Source organism: Ursus arctos, unplaced genomic scaffold (assembly GCF_023065955.2).
Source record: "Ursus arctos isolate Adak ecotype North America unplaced genomic scaffold, UrsArc2.0 scaffold_12, whole genome shotgun sequence".
NCBI lineage: Eukaryota > Metazoa > Chordata > Mammalia > Carnivora > Ursidae > Ursus > Ursus arctos.
In genome coordinates this window covers 72,256,345-72,282,684 of record NW_026622786.1, presented here as the reverse complement: position 1 = coordinate 72,282,684, position 26,340 = coordinate 72,256,345, and the positions used below count along the sequence as shown (strand labels likewise).

Genomic DNA, 26,340 nt, shown 5'->3' with positions numbered 1-26,340 from the left:
ATTATATACCAATACATCTGGGAAAATAATCCTATACCTGAGACAGAATCTCTGTGCTTGAAGAATTTTGGTAACACAACAAAACATTACACCTAAACAAGTATAGCCATCGCCTAACTGGATATGCCACTGTCCCAGGTCCTCACCTGTCACCTATTCTAGGAAAGGGAGACCACAGGGGTGGTCGGAACCTCCTAGCAAGGGAGAGCAAAGGCAGTGAGGAAGTGATGACACCAGCTGGGTCCTCAGACACTGCTCTCCTCAAGCCTGGATATGCACGAGCATCTGTATATGACTGAAGCATTCTAATCTTGCATAGATGGCTATGAACATGGATTATAAGCAACTGCTCGATTTACTGCCTCTTATATAGCTTTTAGTAAACAATCGTTCCAGGAAACTATGGTTCATCATCTCATAGACATCCTATGTGTGATACTGCAAAAGCCCCAAAGGACATACCAGGGTCAACAAAATGAACACCATGAAGTATCAAGGAAGTGATTAACGTAGAGGATGGAGTCTCTAGGGCCCAAGCTGATCTGTGGTTAGAAGACCGTTTTGGGGGTGCCTGGGCGGCTCAGTCAGTTGAGCGCGGGGATCTTGATTTCACTTCAGGTCACAATCTCTGGGTCATGGGCAGCATGCCCCCCTCCCCCCGCCGTGGCCTCCACATTCAGCGTGGAGTCTGCTTGAGATTCTTTTACCTCTCCCTCTGCCCTTGCTTCACTCATGCTTGCTCTCTCTCTAAAATAAATGAATAACATCTTTTTTAAAAAAGATGTTATTCATTTATCTGACAGAGAGAGAGAGAAAGAGAGAAAGAGCACAAGCAGGGGGAGCCACAGAGGAAGAGGGAGAAGCAGACTCCCCGCTGAGCAGGGAGCCTGATGTGGGGCTGGATCCCAGGACCCTGAGATCTTGACCTGAGCTGAAAGTAGAGGCTTAACCAAGTGAACCACAAGGCGCCCCTAAAATAAATAAATAAAATCTTGAAAAAAAAAAAAAAAAAAGAGGAAGAAAAAGAAGATAGTTTTGGAAGTCACTAATCCACGGGGCACTAATTTACTGATACTTCAAGAAAATACATGGGAGGGGGTTCTACTGCGACACAAAAGGATTTACCCAACATTGCCTGAAAAATAATTAATTTTTGAAATTCTGTTCAGATACCACTTTTCCAAAGGCGCATCCAGTGGGTAAATGCACACATCTGCATAATATTTACAGTGAAGCCTATACTTTACCTGAGACATCTTAAAATGGGTTTCTAAGTTGTCGCTGCTGGGCCTGCACTGAAATAATTCTTGCTTCCCTAAGCCAAAAAAAAAAAAAAAAAAGACATGTTTTAATGAGCTGGAAGAGCAAATGCAATAATCTTCAAAGATGGCTAACTTCAGTCTTGCAGTTATTTAGAAAGGATCTGGCTTCAAACATTGTTTGCAGGCAAAATTTGCAATTGGCCAGGACCAAGGACGGTATTTAAAGATGACTCAGTGGTACGGCGTGGGGGCGGGGGGAAGGGTGAGGGGAGACCAGCCAGTGGTCCTTCGAAAAGGAGTCTCAGGCCCGTTTTCATCACATTGAGGTTCTGAGGCCCAGAACCGCCGCCAACGAGGAGGTGCTGTCCAGTGTAAGGAAATCGGAGACCCTGAGAAAAGCACCTTCAAATTACCCGACTGGGAGGCGGCTAAAACGCAACTCCCCCCAACCCCACCCCCCGCTCCAGGCCAGGATTTCCGCAGAGAATTCCGAGGCCAGGGTCCAACTGGGGGCCTAGCCGGGTGACCTTCGCCAGGCCCAGAATCCCCCTTGGGGCGTCCCTGAGGCCCCGCTCCGCACTCCGCCGGGCCCGCCGGTGCCCTCGGCCCCGGATGCTCGAGACCGCCGTAGGGACGCAGCCCGCTGCGCATCAGCAGTCGGGGAGCCGGGACATCCTCTGCGCCCCGCGGGCCGCCGCCCCGGCCCCTCCCCCTCCCGGCGCCCCACCCCGACCGGCGGCGCCACGCCCACCGGGGTCCCGGGCGGGGCGGGGAATACCTCCCGTGGCCGCGCCGCCGCCCGCCGGCGGCCCCCGGGCTTCCCGGGCCCCGAGCCCCGCCCGCCGCCCCTCCCCCGGCCGCCGCAGGCCCCCGGCCCCGCCGCCCCTCCCCGGCCGCCGCCCGCCGAGGCCGCCTCTGCAGCCGGCCGCGCGGGGCCCGCGCCCGCCGCCGCGCGCTGATTGGCTGGCCGGGGCCGGCGGCGGCGCTGAGTGGCCGGGCGGATTCGCTGGGTCAGGGCTGCAGAGGCGCCTGGCGCACCGGCGGGAGCGGAGCCGCGGCGCGCGCTCGCCCGGGTCGCCGGCCGGCCGCCCGCCCGCCAGCCCGAGCGAGCGGCCCGGGGCGTCGAGGGGGCCCGCGCCGCGCCGGGCGCCGCCGCCCTGGCCGCCATGTGCTCCCAGCTCTGGTTCCTGACGGACCGGCGCATCCGTGAGGACTACCCGCAGGTGCAGATCCTGCGCGCCCTCCGGCAGCGCTGCTCCGAGCAGGACGTGCGCTTCCGGGCGGTGCTCATGGACCAGATCGCCGTCACCATCGTCGGCGGCCACCTCGGTGAGCGAGGCGGGCCCCGGGAGGGCGGGGAGGCGCGCCGGGGTCCCCGGGAGCCGGCCGGTGGGCGCGCGCACCCGGGCCTCCTCCAGCCAAGTCTCCTTCGGGCCCCCCAGACCAGCCGCCCTCCCCCGCGAGCCCTCCTTGGGTTGCAGAAAGCCCCTAACCTTGAGAGCTTCCTTTGACCACCACCATCTGCCCCGAGGCCAAGATTTGAGAACGGGATTCCGTGTACTTAGGGGACTTTGTTTTGGGAGGAACTCGAATTCGCCTGAAGCCGCCTGGAGGTACGAGGACAATCAGGCTGCAAACCCCAGATTTGCAAATTCTGCTCGCCTCCGTGCCCTGTCAGTATAGCTTTATAGCAACCCTCACCACATTTACGAAATTGCCATTAAGACGGATGTTTTTAAAAGTTTTCCAGGAGTGTGTAAGCATCAGTAACGCACTATAGAATATCGTGCCCGAACTAGGAACCTACGTAGGGGAGAAATTTAGGATTGGAGTCACCTCTTGAGGGTGTAAGTGGGAGAGTAGACCGTGGATGGGTTTTCTTTAAACTCATCCTCCTTCCTAAAGGTGTTGAATTCTGATTCCAGAAAAGCCAAGATTTCAGGTACAGACCATTCTGGCCTCATATTTCTCCACTGCTATGTCCAAGAGACATTTTTGGGTAAGACATGGTTATCATCTATGACCCTGACCTCAAAAGGTTAAGTATGTTTTTAGATATTCTTACCTATCTGTAATGCAGGCAGTCTCCGATGGGAATCCTTGGTTTAGGAAACCCCTCTATCCTGCAGTGTTGAGTGGCTCCAGCCTCCACTCTGGAAGTAAGCCAGCTACTTCAGGGGGATCAGATGTGGCACTGGGGGTGGGGAGAATTTGGGCCCAGTTCACAGTGCTTTTGGGGACATCATTATTATTTCAACCATATCTGGTTCAATAAGCTTATAATTTGTTACTTTTCTTTAGAAGGGGAAAGGGATTCCAAATTCGGAACAGGTTACTTATAGGGATTTTAAATATGACCTGTGTCTAATGTATCTGTTCTAGATGCTTCATCCATAAATTGATCTAAACCCTTCGTAAGTAATCTCAGACTGTATAGCCTCCCAGAGAAATCTACTACAAGCATTAGGTGTCATACATTTAGTCTGAAACAGTGTGTCGTCTGTAGGGGGTACTGTCTTCTCCGTTCTTGATCTGCTGAAACTCTTAGGGTTAATGCAGAGCTAGATTCCTGCAGAAGCGTCTGCAGACCTGGATTCTTAGCACAGCTTTGCTGCTAACAAGTATCTTGGCCTTGCCTTGGCCAGGTCACTTTATGTCATTGAATCTCAGGTTTCTTGTTTACATGAAACTAAGGGTTAAGGATTTTCCAGCTCTAAAACTGTTATATGGAATAATGTTATATTTTACTGATCTACACCTAGTATGTACACCTTTCTCCCCCCAGGGTCGGTTTGTGTGCTCTTCATTTTATTTATATATTTTACAGCTTGTGAAGATGCCTTTTTGAGATACAGCAATTGAAGTTCCACATCATACCCCTGTTGTAGACCCGTCACACGTTCTGTGAAAGAGTAGGGAGATTCTCTCTGTTTTGTATCTCAAACCCCATTTTAGGAGCACCCGGCTGGCTCCGTCGGTAGAACATGTGGCTCTTGATCTTGGGGTCATGAGTTTGAGACCCGTGTTGGGGATGGAGATTACTTTAAAAAAAAATAATAAAAAAAAAAACCCAAACATTTTAAAGAATTGGTCCTAGAAAAAGAAAATTATGTCGTCAGTGCTGCAGGAAACATTTAAACCTTTTTGTTTAGTGTCCTAAAATTTTTACGGGAATTCATGTGTGAATGTATCTCCGTCTGTTCACAAACTGGAAGTTACTTCTGTTTAAACTACAAGCAAATACACGTAGTTATTTGCCTCGTTGCTGGAGAAACTGAAGACAGGCATTTTTTGAAGCAGTTTTAATGTTTTGCTAATTCAGAGATAGCCAGATACAATTCATGACACACAAACCGATCACATCACTCTTTCTGCCATCCAGAGCAGTGAAGAGATTGATTGGTCACGGGGGTGGATTAATTGAAGCACAAGGACGAAGCTCCATGCAGAGTGAGCTCCCTTGCTTGTTCAGTGCTTTAACAATGCCTAGAACCCTGTCTTGCAGGAACAGGCACTCAGTAAATATTTTTGGGCGAATAAAGATATGCTCTATTTCCCAGTTTCTTCTATCGTCAGACTGTAGACGAGCCTTGGCAATTTGCTGCCAAATATTCCTCTGAAGTAAACTCTAGAACTGGCTTTGAAATACAGAAATAGTTACTGATATTCATGCCATTTCCCATTTGCAAATTATCGAGGGTGAGAGCTGGGAAAGCCTTGAGACCCTCCGTCCTGACCCTTTTGTTTTACTAACGAAGGACCGGATGGTCAGAGTTACTCAGTGCCATCGAGCTAGTTAGCCGCTAACGACAGTTCAAGACCTGGTCTGATGCCCAGCTCTGCGTATGGAGTAAGTATGTGAGAGGGCATCTGCAGCCCATAGTACCCTTGTCCGTGGATGTGGACTTGGACTGAATTGAATTACACTGAGGCTAGACGCTGACTTTGCAAAGGGATTTTAACGTTTAGGAGGTTAAGGCACCCCCTTTTACAAAGTCTGCATTCATACCATTTCTCCCTTCGTTCCTTCTCGAGATTTGTGCCGGCGTCGATGCACGAGTCCGTTTGGGACGGTGTGGGCAGGACCTCAGCCAATTACTTAAATTCTTTCCTGGGCTTCCCTCTGCGGAGTCTAGTGGGACTCCAAATCCAGAGACCAAAATTTCAGGTTCTATCTGGAAATAGGATTCATACAAGCGATGAGAAGTTCGGGATTTAAAGATTACAGGTATTGGAACAAGGTAATACAAGTAAGCTGAAGACGCCATGCAAATGCGAGGTTTCGTGATGAGTGACCTCGCTGGCCCAGCATAGGTTTGGACGGGGTGAGTGGCAGTGGCCACGGGGGAAGAGTGGAATGACCTTCCGGTGACCGGAGCAATCCTGCAGGGAACACTTTCCCTTCACCTCTCTGCGGGACGTAGCATGATGAGAGCCATGTCTAGCTCCGTTCCTTCTTAGAAGCCACAAGTTTTTCATTCATTCAACAAATATTTCTTCATTATTCTCCGCCGCGGGCTGGGATGGTGGGGACTGTGTCACCCGGATGCACATAATAGTCCAAGCAAAATACGCATAGTGTCCCTTGTGTGCTAGGCAGATGTCGAGGTTCTTTGACAAACTCACTCTTACAAACTTCAGGAGGGTATCTGGCACTTAGGACCAGTACTCAGGAATTGCAGGCTCAGCAAACTTGTTTCCTCTCTTGCACTCCACCCCGGCCATGCATCGCCCGCCCTGACTCCACCGGCCCCTCACGCTGAATTCCCTGGGCCCGAGGTGCCCATCCAGTGCAGCTCCCTCCCCCTCACGGGGCACACCTGCATTCCTCCTCCTCCTCAGCTCCCGTCACTCCTCTGTCTGAGGTCTGTCTTGAATTCCCTCCCCTTCCCTCGGGCGATCCCTCTCCCATCTGCTGCCAAGTAGCATTGTACATCCTTTTAAAATAGCATCCATCATATTTTATTGTAATTTTTCTGTTTCTAAAGTTCATCTCCTCTCTCTCCCTCCCCCCCCCCAAACGACTGGGGATCCCTCAGGGGTATGCTTCATACCTGGTACACAGTGGGCCTCCGGTTAATGTGTGGATGATTGAGTGAAGGGCCTGAGAGGCTAATTTGAAGCGTAGGAGGCTTTTACCGTGGGTAGGTTCTGTTTGGGAGATCATGCTTGTGTGAATGTTTTTGTGATGAGCCATTCTCGGAGGGCAGAGTCACGGGGCAAATTAAGTTCTTTGACCACCCACAGACCTTTACAATGATAATTTCGTGTCTCAGGAAACAAACTCAGGGATAGACAGCAAGACCGAAAAAATGCGTCTGACCTGGAAATGAGGGTGTGTAATAGTTGGTCTCTTAGGAGCAGAATGATTCAGCATTCCTTGCCTTCCTTTCAGAGCTGAAAACCTTGGTGGCCATATGGTGATTTCTAGGTCACGTTCTTTATTATTTTTTTTACTTTTATTTAAGATCTATTTACTTATTTACTTATTTTGGGACAGGGGAGAGTGTGTGACTGTGAGTGGGGGAGGGGCAGAGGGAGAGAGCCTTTCAAGCAGATTCCCCGCTGAGCACGGAGCCCGATGTGAGGGGTTCGATCCCAGGACCCATGAGATCCTGACTTGAGCTAAAACCAAGCGAGAGATTCCCAACCAGCTGGGCCACCCAGGCGCCCCGAGGTCAGGTTCTTTAAATTAAGGTGTCTGGGAAAGCTTTTCTTGTTTTTCTGCAGTAATCAGCTGAGTAAGATTTAAAAGTTTGGGTGGGGGGAATCCTAACTGAATTGGAGGAAGAGATCGTATGGCAGCCTTCCAGAAGACAACAGAGGCCTCATGGAGAAGGGAAGGACTGCGGTTGCCGTGCAAGGAGGCGCTAGTAGGCAAGGATAACCTAGGGCACAGAAGTTGTTGATCTTTGACCTCGTTCTCTGCCAAGGGCCTGTGCCTGACACCCTGTCATCTGAATAAGCCACCCTATAGGACTAGTGGAAAAGTCAGAGAGCAGATAGAAGCATCTATCATATGCTGTTTCTAAGCTGACGGGAGCACGGAATGGATCTGCTTTACTCTGTGGGTCCATGTTTATATCCGTGGGTGAATCTCGGGGACGGAGGATGGAGCGGATGTGTAGTTTATGATTCTAACAGATTTTAGGGATACCTCATGACCTGTGTTGGAGAAAGCTCTAGAACCAGTAGATTGGGATCTTTAGTAGATCTCAAAGCCTTACTTAGAGATTTCTGGACCACCTCTTGCTGCTACCATAACACTTCCACCAAATTTGTTAGGCTTGCCTGGTGGAAGGGGTGGAGCTATCATCAGAGAGGTCAGTGTCACTTCCATCCGTCCACACCTCCTCCTTGGCACTCCCCTTACAAGCAGGGAGTCCAATGACATGCAGGCAGGTCAGTGCTAGCCTCACCTCACTCCACCCCCTTCTCCGGTGGGTAAGTGCGCCACCTTGCCCACTTTGCTGAGACTTCACCTTATTATTTTAACAAACCTACAGCATGATCTGAAGTTTTAATCTATTTCTATTTGATCTTTCACCGTTAAAGAGTAACTCAAGAAGACCACTCACCCCCCATGAGAGAGTGATAAATTTAAGTTACTTTGCGTTGAAAAAATAACAGGAATAATGGTTCTTTATTTCGGTAACTCTGTTATTAATACTTCCATATCTTTTATGTGCCTTAATCTTCACAACCATCCTACTCCTTCAATGGCTGTTGCCTGCCCAGCAGAAGAGCAAGAACACAGTCTCCATCCTTATTGTTAAGATTTCATTCATTCATTTGGTCGACAGATACCCGCTGTGTAAGGTGTCATTCTAGGTACCAGAACAAAACAGGCAGAAATCTCTGCCTCTCCAGGAAATTACAGTCTAGATGGGAGAGAGAGGATATAAACAAGATAAGTAAAATATGTAATATGTTGGTGAAAAGGGCTAAGGAGGAAAAAGCAGGGAAGGGGAATGGGAGGATAGAATGTTTCTGGAGGTAGGGGAGGGGATGCAATTTTGGATAGTGTGGCTGCGGTGGTCCTCACCTAGGAGATGGTGCTCAAGTAAAGACCTGAAGGAGGTGAGGAAGCAAGCCATTTAGATACCTGGGATTACGGGCACCTGGGTGGCTTAGTGGGTTAAGTGGCTACCTTCAGCTCAGGTCATGATTCCGGGATCGAGTCCTGCATCAGGCTCCTTGCTCAGTGGGGAGCTTGCTTCTCCCTCTGTCCCCCCCCACCCACTTGTGCTCTCTCTCCTCTCTCTGTCTCAAACAAATAAATAAATAAAATCTTTAAAAAAATAGATATCTGGGATTAGAATAGTGTAGACTAGGGGGAGCAGCAAAGCAATCTGGCCAGAGCAGAGTGAACCAAGGGGCAAGCATTAGGAGAGAAGGTCAGAGAAGTGGACAGTAGGGGGAGAAGAGCCAATGTATAGGGCCTCGTGGGTCATGGAGGGATTTTTTTTTTTTTAAGTAGGCTCCACACCTAGTGTGGAGCCCAACACAGGGCTTGAACTCACAACCCCAAGACCAAGACCCGAGCTGAGGTCAAGAGTTGGACACAGCCGACTGAGCTACCCAGGTACCCCGGTCATGGAAGGACTTTGTGCTTTACTCTGGATGAGCTGGGAAGGGTTTTGGGCGGAGGGGTGACGTGATCTGCCTTACGGTCACAGGGTCATTTTGGTCACAGTGTTGAGAACAGACTGATAGTAGCAAGGGCAGAAGCAGGGAGATCGCTGGGGTCATTGCTACAATTCAGGTGAGAGATGATTATTGGACTAGAATGATTTCAGGGGAGGAGGTGCAGAGTGACTGGATTTTGGATAGATTTTGAGGACACAGTTGTCAGGACTTGCCTACCGAATCAGAGGCTGGGTGTTCAGGAGATACTGGACAAGGAGGACTCCAAGGTGTCTGGCCTGAGCAGCTGGAAGAATAGTTTGCCATTTACTGGAAAGGGTGGAGGAGTAGGTTTGGACAGGTGCTGAGGATCAGGACTGAGTCCAAGATGCCCATCAGACATCCAAGTGGAAATGTCAAGTAGTCAATTTCCTATCGTTTGGGATACAGGAGAAAGCCCTGGCCTAAAGATATTAAAAGTCAAAGCATCTCCATACACCTGGCAAGGGAGTGACTACAGATAGAAAAGAGAAGACATCAAGGACTGAACTCTGGGGCACTTCAGTTAGTGGCTGGGGGAGAGGGGGAGCAGCCAGCGAAGAGTCCCAAGTATACGGGATGAAGAAACCCAGGAGCGAGGGGTGTGTTGGAAGCCCGGTGGAGAAGGTATTTAAAGAAGGAAGACGTGATCAGATGGTGTCAGTCTTTGCTGGCTGATCAGGTCAGTTGAGGGATGAGAATGGACCGTTGAATTTAGCAACGTGGACTCAGCATTAGTGTCCCTTGTAAGAGAAGTCTCATGAAGCAATGGAAACCAACGAATATACACGCTGTCTTGGGAGTCTCGTGATAAAGGGAAGGTGAGAAATGGATTGATAGCCTGCTATGAACTGAATTGTGTTTCTCCCCGCAGTTTTTTTTCTCTCTCTGTCTGCCTTCTGAGGTTATAGCAAGAAGGCAGCTATCTGCAAGCCAGACACAGGGCTCACCAGAACCCAATCATGCTGGCACCCTGTCCGACTTCCAGTCCCTAGAACTGTGAGAAATAAATGTCTCTTGTTTGAGCCACCCAGTGGTATTTGTTACAGCAGCCTGAGTTGACTTAGACAATGCTCAAACAGGAGATGGGTTTGAGAAGCTTCTCTTGAAGAGAGAGAAGTAACAGCATGTTGTATGCTCGCATGAGTGATCCAATGGAGAGAAATTGATGATGCAGGAGGGGGGCCGTGAATTGCTGAAGCAGTGCTTTAAGCGACTGGGAGGGGTTGGGATCTATTGCATATTTCAAGGAATTGGCCTGAGCTAGGAGCAAGGACATTTGAGCTGTTACAATAAGAGAGAAGGTAACCTGTATGACCCAGGTGTCGGCAGGTGGACAGGTGTGCTTGTGGGAGCTTGTAGAGAAGTCCCTTTCTGATTGCTTCAGTTTCTGTCCTTGTAATAGGAAGAAGGAGAAGGAGAAGGAAGGAGGAAGTAGCAAGAAGAGAAAGTGAAATCGTTGTCTAGGGTCAGGGAGAGTGACTGGACCATGGAAATAGGGTGCTTGCCAGGCAGCAGGAAGGATGCCCTTGAGACCAGTCAGCAGGTCTGTGTATTCTTCTCTCCGCATTCCGTTGCACAGGAGGCACACGGAGTAGGCAGAGTTGGATCAGTCTAACCAGGGACGTGGTTGAGCCAAGCAAGAAACAGGTACAAGAGTTGAGGATGTACCGTAGGTTTGCAGATGTGTGCTATGGTGTTTGACTATGGAATTTAAATAGGTTAAAAGGGGAAGTGAGGGACTTTGAAAAGACGGGGACCCTTGCATGGTAGTTCCGGGGTCAGAGTGAGGGCAAAGTTTGGCTGGAGCTGGGGCACTAGAGAGAGTGAGCTGGAAAGATAGGAGACAGTGATTGGGGACTGGAATTATGATGAGTGCATCAAGTCTAGAATGTAACCCAAAGTGGTGGCTGAGGTGGGGTGGTGGACAGCGTCCTTGGAGGAGATGAGGCCAGAAAACTGGCCTGGGCATTGGAAGATTTCTGCACAGGGAGATTGACATCACCACCAGCTGTGACAGCGCGGGGAGCCGGTGAGTCAGGAGCTAAAGCTCCAGGGACAGAGGTAGGTGGCTGGGGTCCCTGGATGACCTGCACGGCTGGAGTGAGGTACAGCGTGATGAGAGTCAAGCTGGGAGTATTAGGGGAGAGAGAGGAGGATGGTCTGGAAGCCACAGTGAGGAGCAAGGAGCGTCTCTCCCACTGGCAAGCTCAGGAATGCAAGGGGCCAGGCAGAGAGAACAGCTGGGAAGGGATTTGGGGAAGCAGTGTTAGTGGGGAGAGCAGGGGGTCAGCTGCATGCAGGAAAAGAAAGGCCCAGGATAGGGGATTTGCTGCCCCTTGAGTCCTGGAGGACACTGCGAAGGGGAGAAGGAGTGGAATATGGGAGCAGAAAAGACGTCAGAGCCAGGCGGGGTTCAGCATCTAGTGAAATGAGGTGGCCTTAGAGGCTGGAGTCTTGGGTGACTGATCCACGAAAGGGGTAAAGGGCTTGATGAGCTTTGTTTTCATGGTTGCAAGGAGCTCGTGTTGGTAAGGTGGGGGTTGGGGGGGTCAGGGGGCGGTTTCCAAGTTCTGGGACTCTTCTGTTTTACAGAAGCGGAAGCTGACACCCGGAGACACATGTGTCTTGCCAAGTTGTTAAATGACAACAAGGAATTAAATCAAGTCTCTGACTCGGAGGCCAGTGCTTTATCCATTTCACCATAGTTGGCTTTCAGCTCAAGTCAGCCCAACCTCTTGCCATGCCTTTGTAAATACATTGGCCCTGAGATATTCCTCAGCTCAGGGCTTTGTAGATGCCGGGCCTTGACCGTGGATTTCTTTTGGAGAAGTAGACGTTATGCATTGACTCGTTTTACACATTTCTTCTGAGCCCAGAGGCACCATGAGTCAACAGCTCCTTTCTGAAACTTTGCTTGATTCTCTCTCAGAGATTATCACCAACTGCTTCCTCCTCCTCTGCCATCACCATACCCGGATTCATACGCCCGATAGACCACTTCTCATGTTGTGTTAGAATCAGTCGCCTCCTCTCCCCACCCACTGCCCAAACCAGACTGATGACTGCCTCCCCCCCAGGTGCTCTGCACAGAGTGTCAACGACTTCATCACAATTGCGTGCGGTCTTCAAGTCCAGGGATCACCCCTCCGCCCCCACGCCCAGCCTTTAAGATGGTGCCTGTTCCTTAGCTGTCATGCCCTGCTGTGTCCCTGTTGCCCTTACCATTTGACGGCCCTGGGGCCCACATATGCATGGCAAGCCAGAAGGGCCAGGAAATTACTGCCACACCGCTGAGCAGCTTTCAACCGAAGACAGAGTGGGTGTACGAAAATTACTGATTGCCAGCTCCCCCTCCCCTTGAGTGGGATAACTGAGGCATGTGCACTGAACCATTTCTTATTGTTATGAGTAAGCCCCAGTTGCTGGGGGGTCCCTTACTAGATAACACCCCTGTATTTGCCACACTGCCTCCTCTACTCCCCCACCTGCGTTTCCTGAAATTACCACCCTAATAGTAAACTTCCTGCACCTGTCTCGGGGAGTGCTTCTGGGGATCCCCGAACTGACACTGGACTTGGCCCAGAGTAGGTGCTAATAAATATTTGCTGAACGGATGTGTTGAGTGACGGGCTGAATGGATATTTAAGTTGTGTCTGTGTGTCCATAAGGAGACTAAGCTCCTCGTAGGCAGAGATTACCTGGTTCAGCCTGGTGTTCCTGCTTAATAGTGTGTCTGACTCATCCCAACAGTTCAGTAAAGGGTGAAGTGAATTAAATGACCTGAAAACAGCAGTTGGTGGAGAACAAAAGGGGCCACATAACGACTGTGGGTTTTAATGAGGAGGTAAGATTTCTTTGGGCACTGTAACAAAGAACTTTAAAAGGAAGGAGGAGTGGTGATAGCATGTATTCCTTAAAAATAAAAATAAGTTCCTTATGACCAAATAACTTCCTTGGGAGAAAGTGGTGGGTGTAGGGGAGAAAGTGGTGGGTGCAGGGGAGAAAGAAACCAGGGAAAACCTGGAGCATCATTGAGTCGAGAGCCAGATCGTGTTTCAAACGGCACATCTTCCTCCTAGCACAACAAGGTAATGCAGACCTCTCCATGGGTTATCCACTTACTTTATTTATATTGTTGATTCCTTTCTGACAGCTTGCAGAGCTCCCCTGCCAGCCACTGTCACACGATCCTGTGGAAATAGAGGGGTTCTAAAAGCTGCTGGAAGTGAGGTCCTTACTTGCCGCCATGCTATCGTGTCCTGTAATTTCTTATTTCTGCTGCTTGCTTTGTCCATGAAGGCTTTTTCTTAGTACACTAGAAACCAGTTTACTTTTGAAGCCTTTTCTTCTGAAGCCGGGGTTGTGTGTGCATATGTGTGCCTGGGTCGGGAGGGTCGTGACCCATGACGCATCGGTTCTTCGTCAACGTGGAGACTTTTGAAGTCAGATCTATTGCAGGGATCCATATAACAAGAAATGTTTCATTTATTAATTTAATTTAAAAATTATTTATTTTAGAGAGAGAGAACAGAGGGGGGAAGGGCAGAGGGAGAGAGAAACTCTAAGCAGACTCTGAGCTGAGCGCGGAGCCTGACGCAGGGCTCAGCCTCCCAACCCTGAGATCACAACCTGAGCCGAAACCCAAGAGTTGGATGCTTAACTGACTTTGCCACCCGGGGGCTCCTGATTTTTTAAAAAAGTAATCTCTACACCCAATGTGGGTCTCAAACACACAACCCTGAGATCAAGAGCCACGTGCTCCACCGACAGCCAGGCACCCCAAGAAATTTTTCCTTTAAATGAGATAATATATGTGAAAGGTCTTAGCAACAAATGCTGAATAGCAGTGCTCACTGGATTCAGATCTGAACGTCTACACCGCCGACTATCTCTGTATAGGCTCTGCTTCCCGCTATGGGTGTGAAGGGTTGAGAATGGTTTTTAATTTTTAGAGCTCTCGTTTTTCTTTTTTAAAGATTTTATTGATTCATTTGTCAGAGAGAGAGAGAGGGAGGGAGCGAGCGCACAAGCAGGGGGAGCGGCAGGCAGAGGGAGAAGCTGACTCCCTGCCGAGGAGGGAGCCCGATGCGGGGCTTGATTCCAGGACCCTGGGATCATGACCTGAGCTGAAGGCAGACGCTTAACCGACTGAGCCTCCCAGGGGTCCCTACAGCTGTACTTTCCAAGAATGATTTGCTTCTTTCTAAAGGTATTTCTTTGTATTATAGAGTACGTTTCTTCACTGTTGTACATACAATGCAGAAGTCTAGTTTTGTAGAATTAACTTAGTTTAACCTGATACATGAGTTAGAAAAGAGCAGATCCAGTTCTTTGGGAAAAGTTGTGCCATTTTTCTAGCTTGCTTTTAATGCAGTAAAATATTTCCAAATATAAATAACAGTTCAAAAGGACATCAGAATATAATGGACCATGGACATTGAAGACGTTTTGAGAAGTAATATGGAAAAAATATTGTGGTGGCTTCATTAGTTTGGGGTCTGATCTTTTTCACTATCTTACTGACCTGTTTGGGGACAGGGTGATTTAATTTAAAAAAAAAAAAAAAGGTGGTTTGAGGCTAAACAGTACATTTTGAGCCCATTGTAGGAGTCTGGGAGACGCCAAATAATATTCCAGAAACAACTCTGCTCCCTTCCTCCTGCCCTGTTCCCCACGTCAGGGTGATGCCCAAGAGCACTGGGCACTTAGTCACATGAAATCCCTTGTTATTTGAGGGCACGAGCTCTCATTTCCCTCCATCCACCCGCAGCCAAGCAGAGCCCTGCCCGCCCTGATGTCCTGCGTCGGCTCTTCATGCCCTTGGCTTGAGGCCCATAGATTGCAGTGGAAATGTTAAGGACTCTGGGAAAGGTGACCCATTTAAGCTGCATCCTATATTAAGTTCATCAGTCCTTTCTTGAGAGCAGATGTGAATGGGGAGAGGGGAGCCATTACTAAGTGGTTCAAGGTCTCAGAACTCAGCAGCGGGTTTGCCAAGAGCCAGCCTCGCACCCAAGTTGTTCTCGGCCATGGCCATGTGGATCGGCTGTTCGCACTGAAGCCACAGAAGAGTGGCGCCTCTTGTCTCCTACTTCTGGAAATGGTGATTTCCCTAGGAGTAGATGGCAAAGAGAACAGGGATGAACGGGGCAGGCGAAGATGCCCACGGCAAGAATGCTGGAGCCGTGAACGAGGGCAGAGGAGGGGCTGGTCGTGCAGATGTGCTCCTGGCCTGTCCCGGCCCTCAGCCCGGAGCTGGACGCCGGCCCGGTCAGAGCCCACACCTGTCTAACTGCTAGGTGTAGAGCCTTTTCGGCTCCGCTTTAACCCATTCCGTTCTTCATTTATTGAAGGCTTCAGTTGGAATGAGCCAGGCCCAAAGATTTACCTTTGGAGAAGAGAGATGAAGTTCTGGTAAGATTTCCTAGGTGTCTGTGAATCTGCTTGAGGCTGAGCTGTCTCCGTCCACCTGTGGTTGGTATCTCCAGAAACGACTGAATTCTTTTCTTCCCATTTAGAAGTTTAACTGTTCGTCTGTGGCCTCATGTTGGGATTTGAAAGCCAGACGTTTCTGCTGCTTCTCATTTCTCTAGGTCACTTTTCTGTTGCAAAGCCATTTTTCTCATCAGGTGGTACAAACCTCCATAAGCTGCCCTCCCTTGCTCAGTGGAGTGTGTGTGCCCTGGCGATGCCAGCCCCCCCCCCCCCCCCCCCCCCCCCGCGTGTGGATGGCTCTGGAGAGTTCTCAGAGCAGATCTGCATATATTACCGTATCCCGTGATGTCGTCCTGGGCTGTTGCTTCTGCCCTGAGTGTTTACTCACCATTCTCACCAACTGGGATACTTTTCTTTCTTTCTTTTCCTACCTTTTGAGGATGCTAATACAGGGTTTGCTTTCTTTCTCCTTTTATATTCTTTTCCCCGGGGGCTGTAAGTGGCAAAGGAGAAAAGCCAGTATAAATGATTCTGTTTTCTGATGGCCAAGTGAAGATATCCTGAATGCTCTTTATAAGTCATCCCTGAGAATCATGCTCCAGTTCCTCGGGTTCGTGCTGTCCACAGAAGTACTGAAAACAGTGTATCTTAATGATTACACCTGCCCGCTTTTGTTAAATAGAAGGAACATCTGGAATGGGGGGAAACTGCAACTTAGATCCATACAGTAGTTTCGGGGTTTTGGTTTCTTTGTTTCCTCGCGTTTTTGTATTGACATTATTCATCCCCCCAGTGGAGCAATAGTAACTTTTTCATCAGCATCTTTGGTGTTCTCGGAATTATCTGGTTGTAGCACATTGCTTACAGAGTGGAAGGCGCTGAGGTTAAAGCCTATATAGAAGATGGTTTTGAAATTTTTTGAAAGATTTTCTTTAGAGCCTTTTAAAGACTCTTTTAAGGCTTCCTAATAAGACCAACCACGTAATTCCCTGAACTCACTTCTCATTGCCCTTCCCATCCCATTTCTGGTCTCCATGGTTCCAAATCTGTCTCCCTGTGGCTTCTGAACAATTCAGCAAACATCAGGTGCCCGTCGTGCACCAGGCACTGTTCTAGGGGCTGGAGATAGAGGAGCGAACCGAGAGACAAACAATGCTCATGGATGGCTGTATCTCTTGGGGTCAGAGAAGACACACCAAGGAAGTCTTCTGCATGGAAGCCCTACAGATACCTGAACGCTGAACTCCGGGTCCTCCAAGTCTTCACTTCAAGCTAACACTCCCAGTTTACCAGTATGATACAGGCATAGGTCCTTTCGCCGTAGGGACCAGTTGTCTTTGGCTGCACTCTACATTTGTTTGATACCAAATTGATTTTTAGTAGATTGATTTTTTTTTAAGATTTTTTTTGTTATTATAAAGGCAATATGCACTTGGAGACATTTTGGAAAACACAGTTAAGTATAAAATAGGGAATCCCCCATCATCCCATTACCCACTGTTAAAATGTTGGTATATTTCCTTCTAGTCTTCTCTAACTTATATTTATCACTTTGCGTCTTGTTTTTTTTTCCACTTAACATTGGCATTTTTACATTCATTATATTCATAAAAATCATTTAAGTGGTTACATCATTTTCCGACGAACTTTTATCTTTTTTGTTGTTGTTGTTAAGTAATCTCTGTGCCTAACGTGGGGCTGGTACTCACGACCCCGAGATCAAGAGTCGCAGGCTCTACTGCCTGAGCCAGCCAGGCGCCCCTCCAGACAGACCTGTAAAGGTCAAGTCCTGAGAGACTAGTAAGGGTTCCTTAGGTGGGCTGCACTGCTTCCATTTCGTGACGTCTCCAGCCTCCTCACCCACCACACTTTGAGTAATACGAGGGCTACAGGGAAGGAAGGTACGGGGCTGTATTATCTATCCCCTGTGGATTCTTTCTAACTTGGATTATTCTCGATATACTGCTTTTCTTGTTTTTCCTCTGTCCATTCTTTTGTGTTTCCTCATAATCGTGCTCTGCCCATTTGTGTGGAGTGTGGCATTGACTGGCTTTCTCGTTACTACAGGATTTCCGGTGCCATTTTCAAGGCTGTCTTCTGCTGGGTTCAGTCTTGAGGAGTCGGCTGGAGCCAGTTCTTCTGGTGGGACTAGACTGGGGCCAGCACAGAGCTCACTCTTGTCCTTCAATTGCAGGCCTTCAGCTGAACCAGAAGGCACTCACCACCTTCCCAGATGTGGTGCTCGTGCGGGTGCCCACCCCCTCCGTGCAGTCGGACAGCGACATCACGGTCCTGCGCCACCTGGAGAAGCTGGGCTGCCGCCTCGTCAACCGCCCCCAGAGCATTTTAAACTGCGTCAACAAGTTCTGGACTTTCCAGGAGCTGGCTGGACATGGGGTTCCCATGCCAGACACCTTCTCCTACGGTGAGTGTCCTTGGGATTGGCCCGGACCTTTCCAAACCGCCTGCCTCTCTCTCTTGTCTCCCCCCAAAGCGCTCTAGTGTCTGGTTGGTTCTCACTGGGAACTTGTCCATCTTAGGTGATTCGGCATCTCTCGAGTCTTTAACGCGGACGCTCCCTCCATCGGTAACTCACTGATGCCGTGTGTGTGCGGTCCGCACTGTGCACCGCTGCCATCCTGGGTCCTGGGCTAGAGCAGTAAGCGAGAGCGTCCTGCCCCGAAGGCGCTCCCGGTTCGTCAGAGGTGGAGGCAGCAAGTGAACAGGCAGCGTCAGGGCAGCGTGCTGAGCGTCACGATAGTTAGCGCGTGGTGGTATCGGACACACGGACGGCTCCACGTGCACTCAGGAGACATCGAGGGAGGTTTCCTGAAAGAGAGGATAGCTCAGCTCAGCCGAAGTCATCCAGCGGAAGCAGCGGGGACAGGGCAGTAACCCAGGCAGAGAGCAGAATGTCGATCGACCTGGAGTCAAGTGAGACCTGACGGATGGGTGGTATTTTGAGTAGTTTGCAGGTATTTGGGAGACGGAGTCGAGATGTAAGAGTAGCTTATGCAGTACGGGGAGTAGACGAGTGTGAATCCGGAGGCTGACAGGGCCTCACGCAAGGGGGTGGCCTGACCGGCGTGCAGAATATCACGTCGGCTGCACGACCAAGAAGGAATCAGACGGGCAGAGTAGAGACAAGGTGTGTGGCGGTAGGCTTTTTAAACTACCCAGTGACGGTCTAAACGAAGGGGCCGTAGTAGGAATGAAGATAAGCGAACAGATCCAGGAATTACGAAGGAGATCGCAGCAACAGGACGTGACGATTGGCTGGATATGAGGGCTGTGGACGGAATATATCAACATGCGGGTTCTGGTGTGGGCAGCCAGGTGGGAAAGCAAACATTCACTGAGGCTGGAAACACGGGAGAGGAGACGCAGGTTGGTGGGTAGAGGGCGAGGGTCATCGGGCAGAGATGATTTCAGTTCGGGGCCCATTCCTTCTGAGGCGTCTGTGGTATAAGCAAGTAAGAGTGTTCTGTAGGCGGCAGATAAGTGGATCTGGAGCTCCCGAGGGAGCTGGGGAAGTCTAGGGAAGCGGATTTGGAAACCGTTGTTACGTTAACTGGAAGTCACAAGAATGGATGAGATCGCTCGGGGAGAATATATAGAATGAAGACAGGGCTGAACTATACGCCTCAAGTGGTAACTTCGATGTCTGTTTTACCACAATAAAAAGTAAAATTCAGTGAGAGGGTTCAAGAGGGAACCCTTCAGAGCGTGGGCCAAGGAAGAAGAATGTGTACAGGAGACCAAGCAGGAGCAGCCGGAGAGGTGAGAAGGGAAAGGAGAGATGGCAGATGCCAATGGAAAGAACATTCCAGGGAGGATGGTATGATTAAAAGTGCTGTCTGGTTCTGAAAGGACAAGTAACACAAGCGCTGAGATGTGTGTTGGGTTTAGCAACAGGGACTTGATGAATACAGCTTCAGTGGGGAGAAAAGCCACACTGTCAAGGGCGAGGGAATGAATGAATGAGAAGTGAGAAAATGCAAACCTGTTTGAGTAGCGTGATGGTAGAGATACAAGCTTGTAGATATGACCTTGTTTGTTGAAGATGGGAGAGAGCCCAGCATGTTTAAACTGGCGATGGAGGGGCGCCCAGGTGGCCCAGTCGGTTAAGCATCCGACTCTTGGTTTTGGCTCAGGTCATGATCTCCGGGTTGTGAGATCGAGCCCTACGTCGGGCTCTGCGCTCAGTGCGGAAACTCTTGAGACTGTCTCTACCTCTCCCTCTGCCTCTCCCGCTCGTGCTCTCTCTCATAAATAAATCTTTTAAAAAAATTAAATGGCGATGGAACTGGGAACTGGAAGGTTGAAGACCCATCAGAAAGAGCACACTTAATGGTGCAAGATCCCTGAGGAGGTGAGAGGGAAAGGGTTCTAAAGCACAGGTGCGGGGATGGCCTTGGATAAGAAGGACCCCTCTTTCACTGTTCTATAGGGAAGGAGAAGAGGTTAGCTAGAGAGGAGTTAAATATGTCAGTGGATGTCAGGAAGTTGGGAGTTCCCTTTTGTTTAAGGAGATAGAAGTTTATTAAATACACTGCAAGGGATCAGTGGGCAGGACAGCAGAGGAGAGACTGTGTGCCAGGAGGCAGTGGTGGGGGGCTGTGGTTAAGGGGGAGCGTGAGGGGGTGTGGGAACATTCGGAGTTTTTCTTTTTTCATTCCTGTGCCCGGTTGTAAGTAGCCCATTGGTCAGCTAGGGCTTATGGATATTTTGGGGTCACCTAACGAGTTTGTTAGTGTTCGGCCAGAGGGTCACTATGGGCCCTTCCGTTGCTCAAGCCTGTTGCCTGAAAGCAGCCTCTGCGTTCCCCCCAACAGATCGACAGCCCCCCCAACAAAATCTCCGGCATTTGGGCGAAGGTCTCGTCTTCAGTAGCTTCTTCACGCTGGAGAGGGGGGCAGGCTGTCCCTGCCTACACTGGTCGTCCATCCGGGGTTCTGTGCGGTTACAGACCAGAGCATGGTATTATGTCAACATGCAGGTCGGAGATTTGAGTGAAATTCCTTGGTGGCCAGGTCCGTGGGATTTAGGGGGAGGGGATCCTCCAGTGGTAGGTGCTGGGATCCTTGTTGAATCATCATTTGTATATGTAATTGTTGGGTTTACGCAGACACGTAGGAACAAACGCTTTTTGTCTGAGATCAAGATGGCAGCCGGATGCGAGGGAACAAAGAAGAAAAGTGGGGGCCTGCAAGAAGCAAGGTGGCGGAGAGTCAGCATCAGGAAAGGGTCCCAGCCGAGTCTCTAGCATGTGTGGATTCACTCTGGACGAGCTTCCACTGCCAGACGTGCCTCGGGTTGGAGGCCTCATGGGGACGGAGTGGGAGAGGAGAGGAAAAGGGTCCTTTGTCCTCACAGGCCCTGGGCAGTCTGACCTGTTCACCCTCAGACCTTCAGACCACATGGGGAGCTGCCCTGGCCAGAGACCTTCAGCTGTCTGAGGAAGACTGAGGTTAGCCCGCCGAAGGGCCTAAAAGAGAGAGGAGATGGAGGGAAGGATCCGTCCGAAGGGCAGGAGGGGAAATCCCTCACCCTTTCGGGCAAGGGCAGTCTGGCGGGTTCCCCCTGGGGCTTCGGATCCTCACCGAGGAGTAACCTCCCCCGGAGGTCATCGGTACCCCAAGGAGTACTGGAGTCTCTCCCCTGAGGGATCTCAGAGAATCCGGGGAGAGTCCTGGCCCACCGAATGTGGGGCATCTGAATCAGACGGGGCCGGGGGCCCGGGCTGTGGAAGGACCCCCCGGGCACAACAGAGCAGATAGGAGTTTATTGAGTGCGGTGCAAGGGAGCTGCGGGCGGGACGGCAAAGGGGAGACTGGCTGCGGGAGTTCTCTTCGTTCTGTTGTTTTAAGGATTTATGTATTTGAGAGAGAGAGGGAGTAGGGGGAGGGCCGGAGGGGGAGAAGCTCAAGCAGACTGGCCGCTGAGCGCTGAGTGCGGAGCCCGAGCTGTCAGGACCCCTGAGATCTCAGCCTGAGACGCTTAGCTGCCTGAGCCACCAGGCGCCCCAGGAGTCCCCTTCTGATAAAGTGCGCTCTTTGTGCAGATGCGCCGATCGTGGACACGGCCTCGTCATGGTTTTGTTTTCATCGTTCACGCTTTGCTGAACGCCGGCCATTTCACCGGACAGAACTCCTGCCCCCTGCGGGGCCGTTAGGAGGGTTGCATGAGCTAGAGCGCGTGGGGCCCTTGCCACGTTCACGTTCTTGGTCAGTGTTGGTTTCCTTATCTCTCTACTCCCACGGAAGTTCACGTCTGGGTGGAATGGGTTTGAATTGCTTTAATCAGAGGAACAGGAGGCCTTGAAGGAATTTGCCCAGAGGGGCCGTGCTGGGTGACCACTCCCGAGCATCAGCCTGACCTTCACTGACTTCACCTTCTCTTCGCAGGTGGGCACGAAGACTTTTCCAAGATGATTGATGAGGCTGAGCCCCTGGGCTACCCGGTCGTGGTGAAGAGCACACGGGGACACCGGGGTCAGTGCTGCTTCTCCTTGGCTTGTGTGAGGGCCGCACCCCTGCCGGCCTCATCAGGCACGGCCGAGCGCTGCTCAGAGAGGTGGAGCGCCCCCTCGCAGGGCCCGTGGTGCCGTCCGTGCCTCTGTCCCCTCCTCGCTGTCCCCACTGTCCTTGCTGCAGCAGACCCTTCTCGTTCACTCCCTGGACTCGGCAGCAGACTCCTGACTCGACTCTGACTGGTCTCCCTAACCCCAGTGCCAGCGCGTCCTCTCTTCTTAGGGCGTCATCTCTCTGAAACATCTCTTCTTGTCACTCCCTCAATAACAAGCACTTCCAAGGGCCTCGTTGCCTCTTAGACAAAGTCTGGATTCCTCGCTGTAGCACCGAAGGCCCTGAAGCTTCACCCTTCCTTCGCAGCCTTCTCCGGCCACGTGCACCCTCCATAGGCCGCTGCAGACTGCTTCTCCTTTGCTAGCTAGACCACGTACTTTCTTTTCTTTAAAACTGCTGTCCTCTTCCCTTTGCTAGCAACGCCATCTTCCTCTGGCCTCTAGTGAACCTCTGTTCACCCGTAGAGGCCAGCTGGCCTCTGCCTCCACTGTTGTTTCTTTCCCCTCCACATCCCTGGTCCCCCTCCCTCTCTGCCAGCTCTTCCTTTGTGTCTCCGTGGCGCTTTGTCCACGCCTCTAGCACAGCTCTACCCTTTATGACAGTTACCCAAGTGGATGTCCCTCTCCCCCCGGCTGGCTGGGAGCTGCTCAGGGGTGGGAACCCGGCCCCGGCCCCTCTGTCCCAGGGACCTGCTGCAGCTCTCGGTGTGGAGTGGGGACGGGTAACGGAGCGGAGCACGCATGCTGCAGGAAGTTCTCCTGCAGCGTGGGGGCGGGTACCCCTGACGGGACCCAGGGGTGACACTTCCACGCTCAGGGCATCTGCAGTGAGGGGAGGCCCCCAAAACAGACATGCGCTGAGCAGGTCCTGTGCTGTAGGGACTGGGCAGTGAGCTGAGCTAGCCTCGGTCACTGCTCTCCAGGCGCTGCAATGTGCAGGGAGCAGAGATGCTTGAGTCGCAGGGTGACAACCTCCATGGCAGGCTCGTCCAGCCTGTTCGCACCTGACAGAGGGGGCCGGCTTGGCCACAGGGCAGGGAAGGCCTCCCTGGAGGACAAGGAGACTGAAGTTGGAGTGTGGAATTCAAACTGGAGGAAGTGAGTAAGCAAACATACGGAAGCAGGTGTGAGCAAAGCAACCTGGGAGCCAAGGGGTCCTGTTGAGAAGGAGGAATGAGTTTGGGGGGCAGGCTGGGGCCCTTAATGCTGTTCAGATAGATACGCTACGGTGCTAAAGTTCAGCATCTAATTTTTTTTTTACTGTGCTAAAATATATATAATTGAGAATTCAACTAATATTTACTGAGTGCCAGGCACTGTTGTAGGCTCTGGGGATACAGAAAGGAACAAGAGGAAAACTCCTGTCCTCAAGGAGCTCACATTGTAGGAAGGTAAGACAGACAATAAATGGAAATTAAATAAAATATTTGGTATTTTCAAACGTTTTAAAAATTGAGATGTAGGGGCGCCTGCGTGGCTAAGTTGGTTAAGCATCTGACTCAATTTCAGCTCAGGTCACGTTCTCAGGGTCGTGAGATCAAGCCCTAGGTCGGGCTCCGTGCTGAGCGTGCAGCCTGCTTAGGAGTCTCTCTCTCCCTCTCCACTCCCCCCACTCCTGCTTGCATGCTCTCTCTCTAAAAATATAAAAATAAAAAAATTTAAAAATTGAGATGTAATTCACATAAACAGTTCACCATTTTTAAGTGTACAATTTAGTGGATTTTAGTATATTTACTACTGTATACAACCATAGCTGTTACCTAATTTCAGCACATTTCCATCCCGAAAAGAAACCCTGTACCTATTAGGGGTCAATCACAACTGTCTCCTCTAGACTCTGGCAACTGCTAATCTACTTTCTATTTCTATGGATTTGCCTCTTTTGGCCATTTCATATCAATGGAGTCATCCCCTAGGTGACCTTTTGTGTCTGACTCCTTTGACTTAGCAGGGTGTTCTCACGGGCCATCCCTGTGGATCCGTACTTCAGTGCTTCTGATCCCTCAGTAATAGTCCGTTGTGTGCGGAGCCCACGTTTTGTTTATCTGCTCACCAGCCGATGGGCATCTGAGTTGTTTCCACGTTGTGGCTGTTGGGACTAATGCTGCTGTGGACATGTGTGTACAGGTTTCTACGTGGACATACGTTTTCATTTCTCTTGGGTATCTACCTAAGCCTGGAATTGCGGAGTCAGATGGTAACTCTATGTTTAACTTCAGAGGAACTGCCAAACTGTTTTCCACAACGGTTATGTCCTTTTACAGGCCCTCCAGCAGTGCGCGAGGATTCTGATTTCTCCTCCTCCTCCCTGATCTTGTTTTATTCATTCACTCATTTAGGATTAAATTTTTTTTTTTGAGCACTAAGTAAAACTTTTTGATTGTATGTATTAATTTGAACGTTTGTAGCCTGAAAAGTGGGCAGGCCTAACTCTTAGAATATACATATATGAATGTCCCCTTTGCCTTGACAAACTAGGCTAATAGTCACCAGACTTCCACCATAAAAGCAAGCCACAAGCCAAAATACATGTTTCCCAAGCATCAGTAATGTAGAGGCCCACTTTACTTATTTATTTTTAAATGAATTTTTAAAATATTTTTTGCGGTCTAATTGATACACAGCATAAGGATTCGACATTTGTATACGTTGCAAGCTGCTCGGCACAGTAAGTCTAGGTAACATCCATCACCGTACAGAGTTTTTTTCTTATGACGAGAACTTGTAGCAACTTGCGAATATGAGATTTGTTTCTGTTACCACCATCCCCGTGGGTGTAAGGAGGCATCTTGTCGTGGTTTCGCTGTCTCCCTGACGATGAGTGATGTTGAGCGTCTTTTCATGTGCGTATTGGGCATTTGTAGATCTTTGGACAGCTGTCTATTCAAATCCTTTGCCCACTTTTCATTTGGGTGATTGGTGTTTTTATTACTGAGGTTTTTTTTTTCTTTTTAAAGGTTTATGTATTTATTTTGGTGGGGGAGGGGCGGAGGGAGAGAGAATCCTAAGCAGGCTCCACGCTGAGTGCAGAACCCTGAGCTCGGTCCCAAAACCCTGAGATCACGATCTGAGCCAAAGCCAGGAAGAGTTGGATGCCCCTTTTTATTGCCGAGTTTTTAAGAGTTCACAACATACGAACATAATTTGAACATGTTTTTTCCCCACCGTGTAGGCCGTCTTTTTACTTTCTTGATAGTGTCCTTGGACGTACAGAAGGTTTTGATGCCGATGGACTTCAGTTCATCTGTTTTTTCCTTTGGTGGCTTGTGCTTTTAGAGGTCATTTTGTGGCTACCTAATCCAAGGTCACACAGATTCACACTTGTGTTTCCCTGTAAACGTGTTTATAGTTTTAGCTCCTACCTTTGGGTCTTTGATCCATTTTGAGCTGATTTTTGAATATGGTGTGATGAAGGAGCCCAACTTCCTTCTTTCGCACGTGGATATCCAGTGTTCCCGGTAGTATTTGTTGAAGACGATTCTTCCCTCCGTGGGATGCTTTTGTAAGTCTTGTCATAAAGCACCTGACGATCCGTGTGAGGGTTTGCTCCGGGCTCTCAGTTCTGTTCTGTTGATCCGGACGTCTGTCACCGTAGGGCAGGCCACACCCTCTTCATTACTGTAATAATGAAGTAAGTTACTGTTGCAAGCTCATTACTACAGTAACTTACAGTGACTTACTGCAGTAAGTTTTGTCATTGGGAAGTTGGGCTCCAACTTTGTCCTTTCTTCTTTTCTTCTAGATTGTGTTGAATATTTGGGATCCTTCCTTTCCACATGAATTTTAGGATCAGCTTGTCAACTTCTGCAAAAAAGGAAGTTGGACTTTGGTGGGGACTGTGTTGACTCCATAGAGCAGTTGGGGGGTGTTGCTATCTTGACAGTATTACGTCCTCTGGCCCCTGAACAGGGGTGTCTTTCCATTTGTTTAGCTCTTTAATTTCTCTGAAAAATGTTTTGTAGTTTTCAGTGATAAGTCTTATACTTCTTTGGTTAAATTTATTCCTAATTTTTTTGTTCCTTTTGATACTCTGGTAAATGAGATTGTGTTCTTAATTTCATTTTCAGTTGTTCATTGCTAGTGTAACACGTAGTATCTTAGGGAAAAATGGATTGAGAGTAAACGAATTGTAGCGGCATTTAGACTCTAGTATATGGAAATAAATCTAAAGAAGGCATTGGAATGGTACGGGCTGTGCCCTTGAGAAAGTTACTAATCTTATAGACCTTTATTTCCCTCTCCTGTAAAACAAAAATAACTATCCTGTCCTAATGGCTTCATCGGGCTAGTAGGAAGTGTAAATGAACTCATAAAAGAAGTGTGTTTGGCACAGAGTATGATTAATCTTGGTCCTCTTTCCCACCCCCTCCCCCCTTTTCCTCTGTGCCT

General features: G+C 49.7%; 1 protein-coding gene across 1 annotated transcript in view; it reads left to right on the top strand.

Annotated features, from left to right (window-relative positions):
- The first annotated feature begins 2,377 nt into the window (after positions 1-2,377).
- Positions 2,378-26,340, top strand: part of RIMKLA (ribosomal modification protein rimK like family member A) — a 35,211-nt gene continuing 11,248 nt past the window's right edge. The window contains exons 1-3 of the mRNA XM_026498353.4: positions 2,378-2,591; positions 17,560-17,790; positions 21,773-21,859. Of these exons, the coding sequence (XP_026354138.2) occupies positions 2,429-2,591; positions 17,560-17,790; positions 21,773-21,859 (481 nt within the window). The 5' untranslated portion in view covers positions 2,378-2,428. The remainder of the gene's footprint in view (positions 2,592-17,559; positions 17,791-21,772; positions 21,860-26,340) is intronic.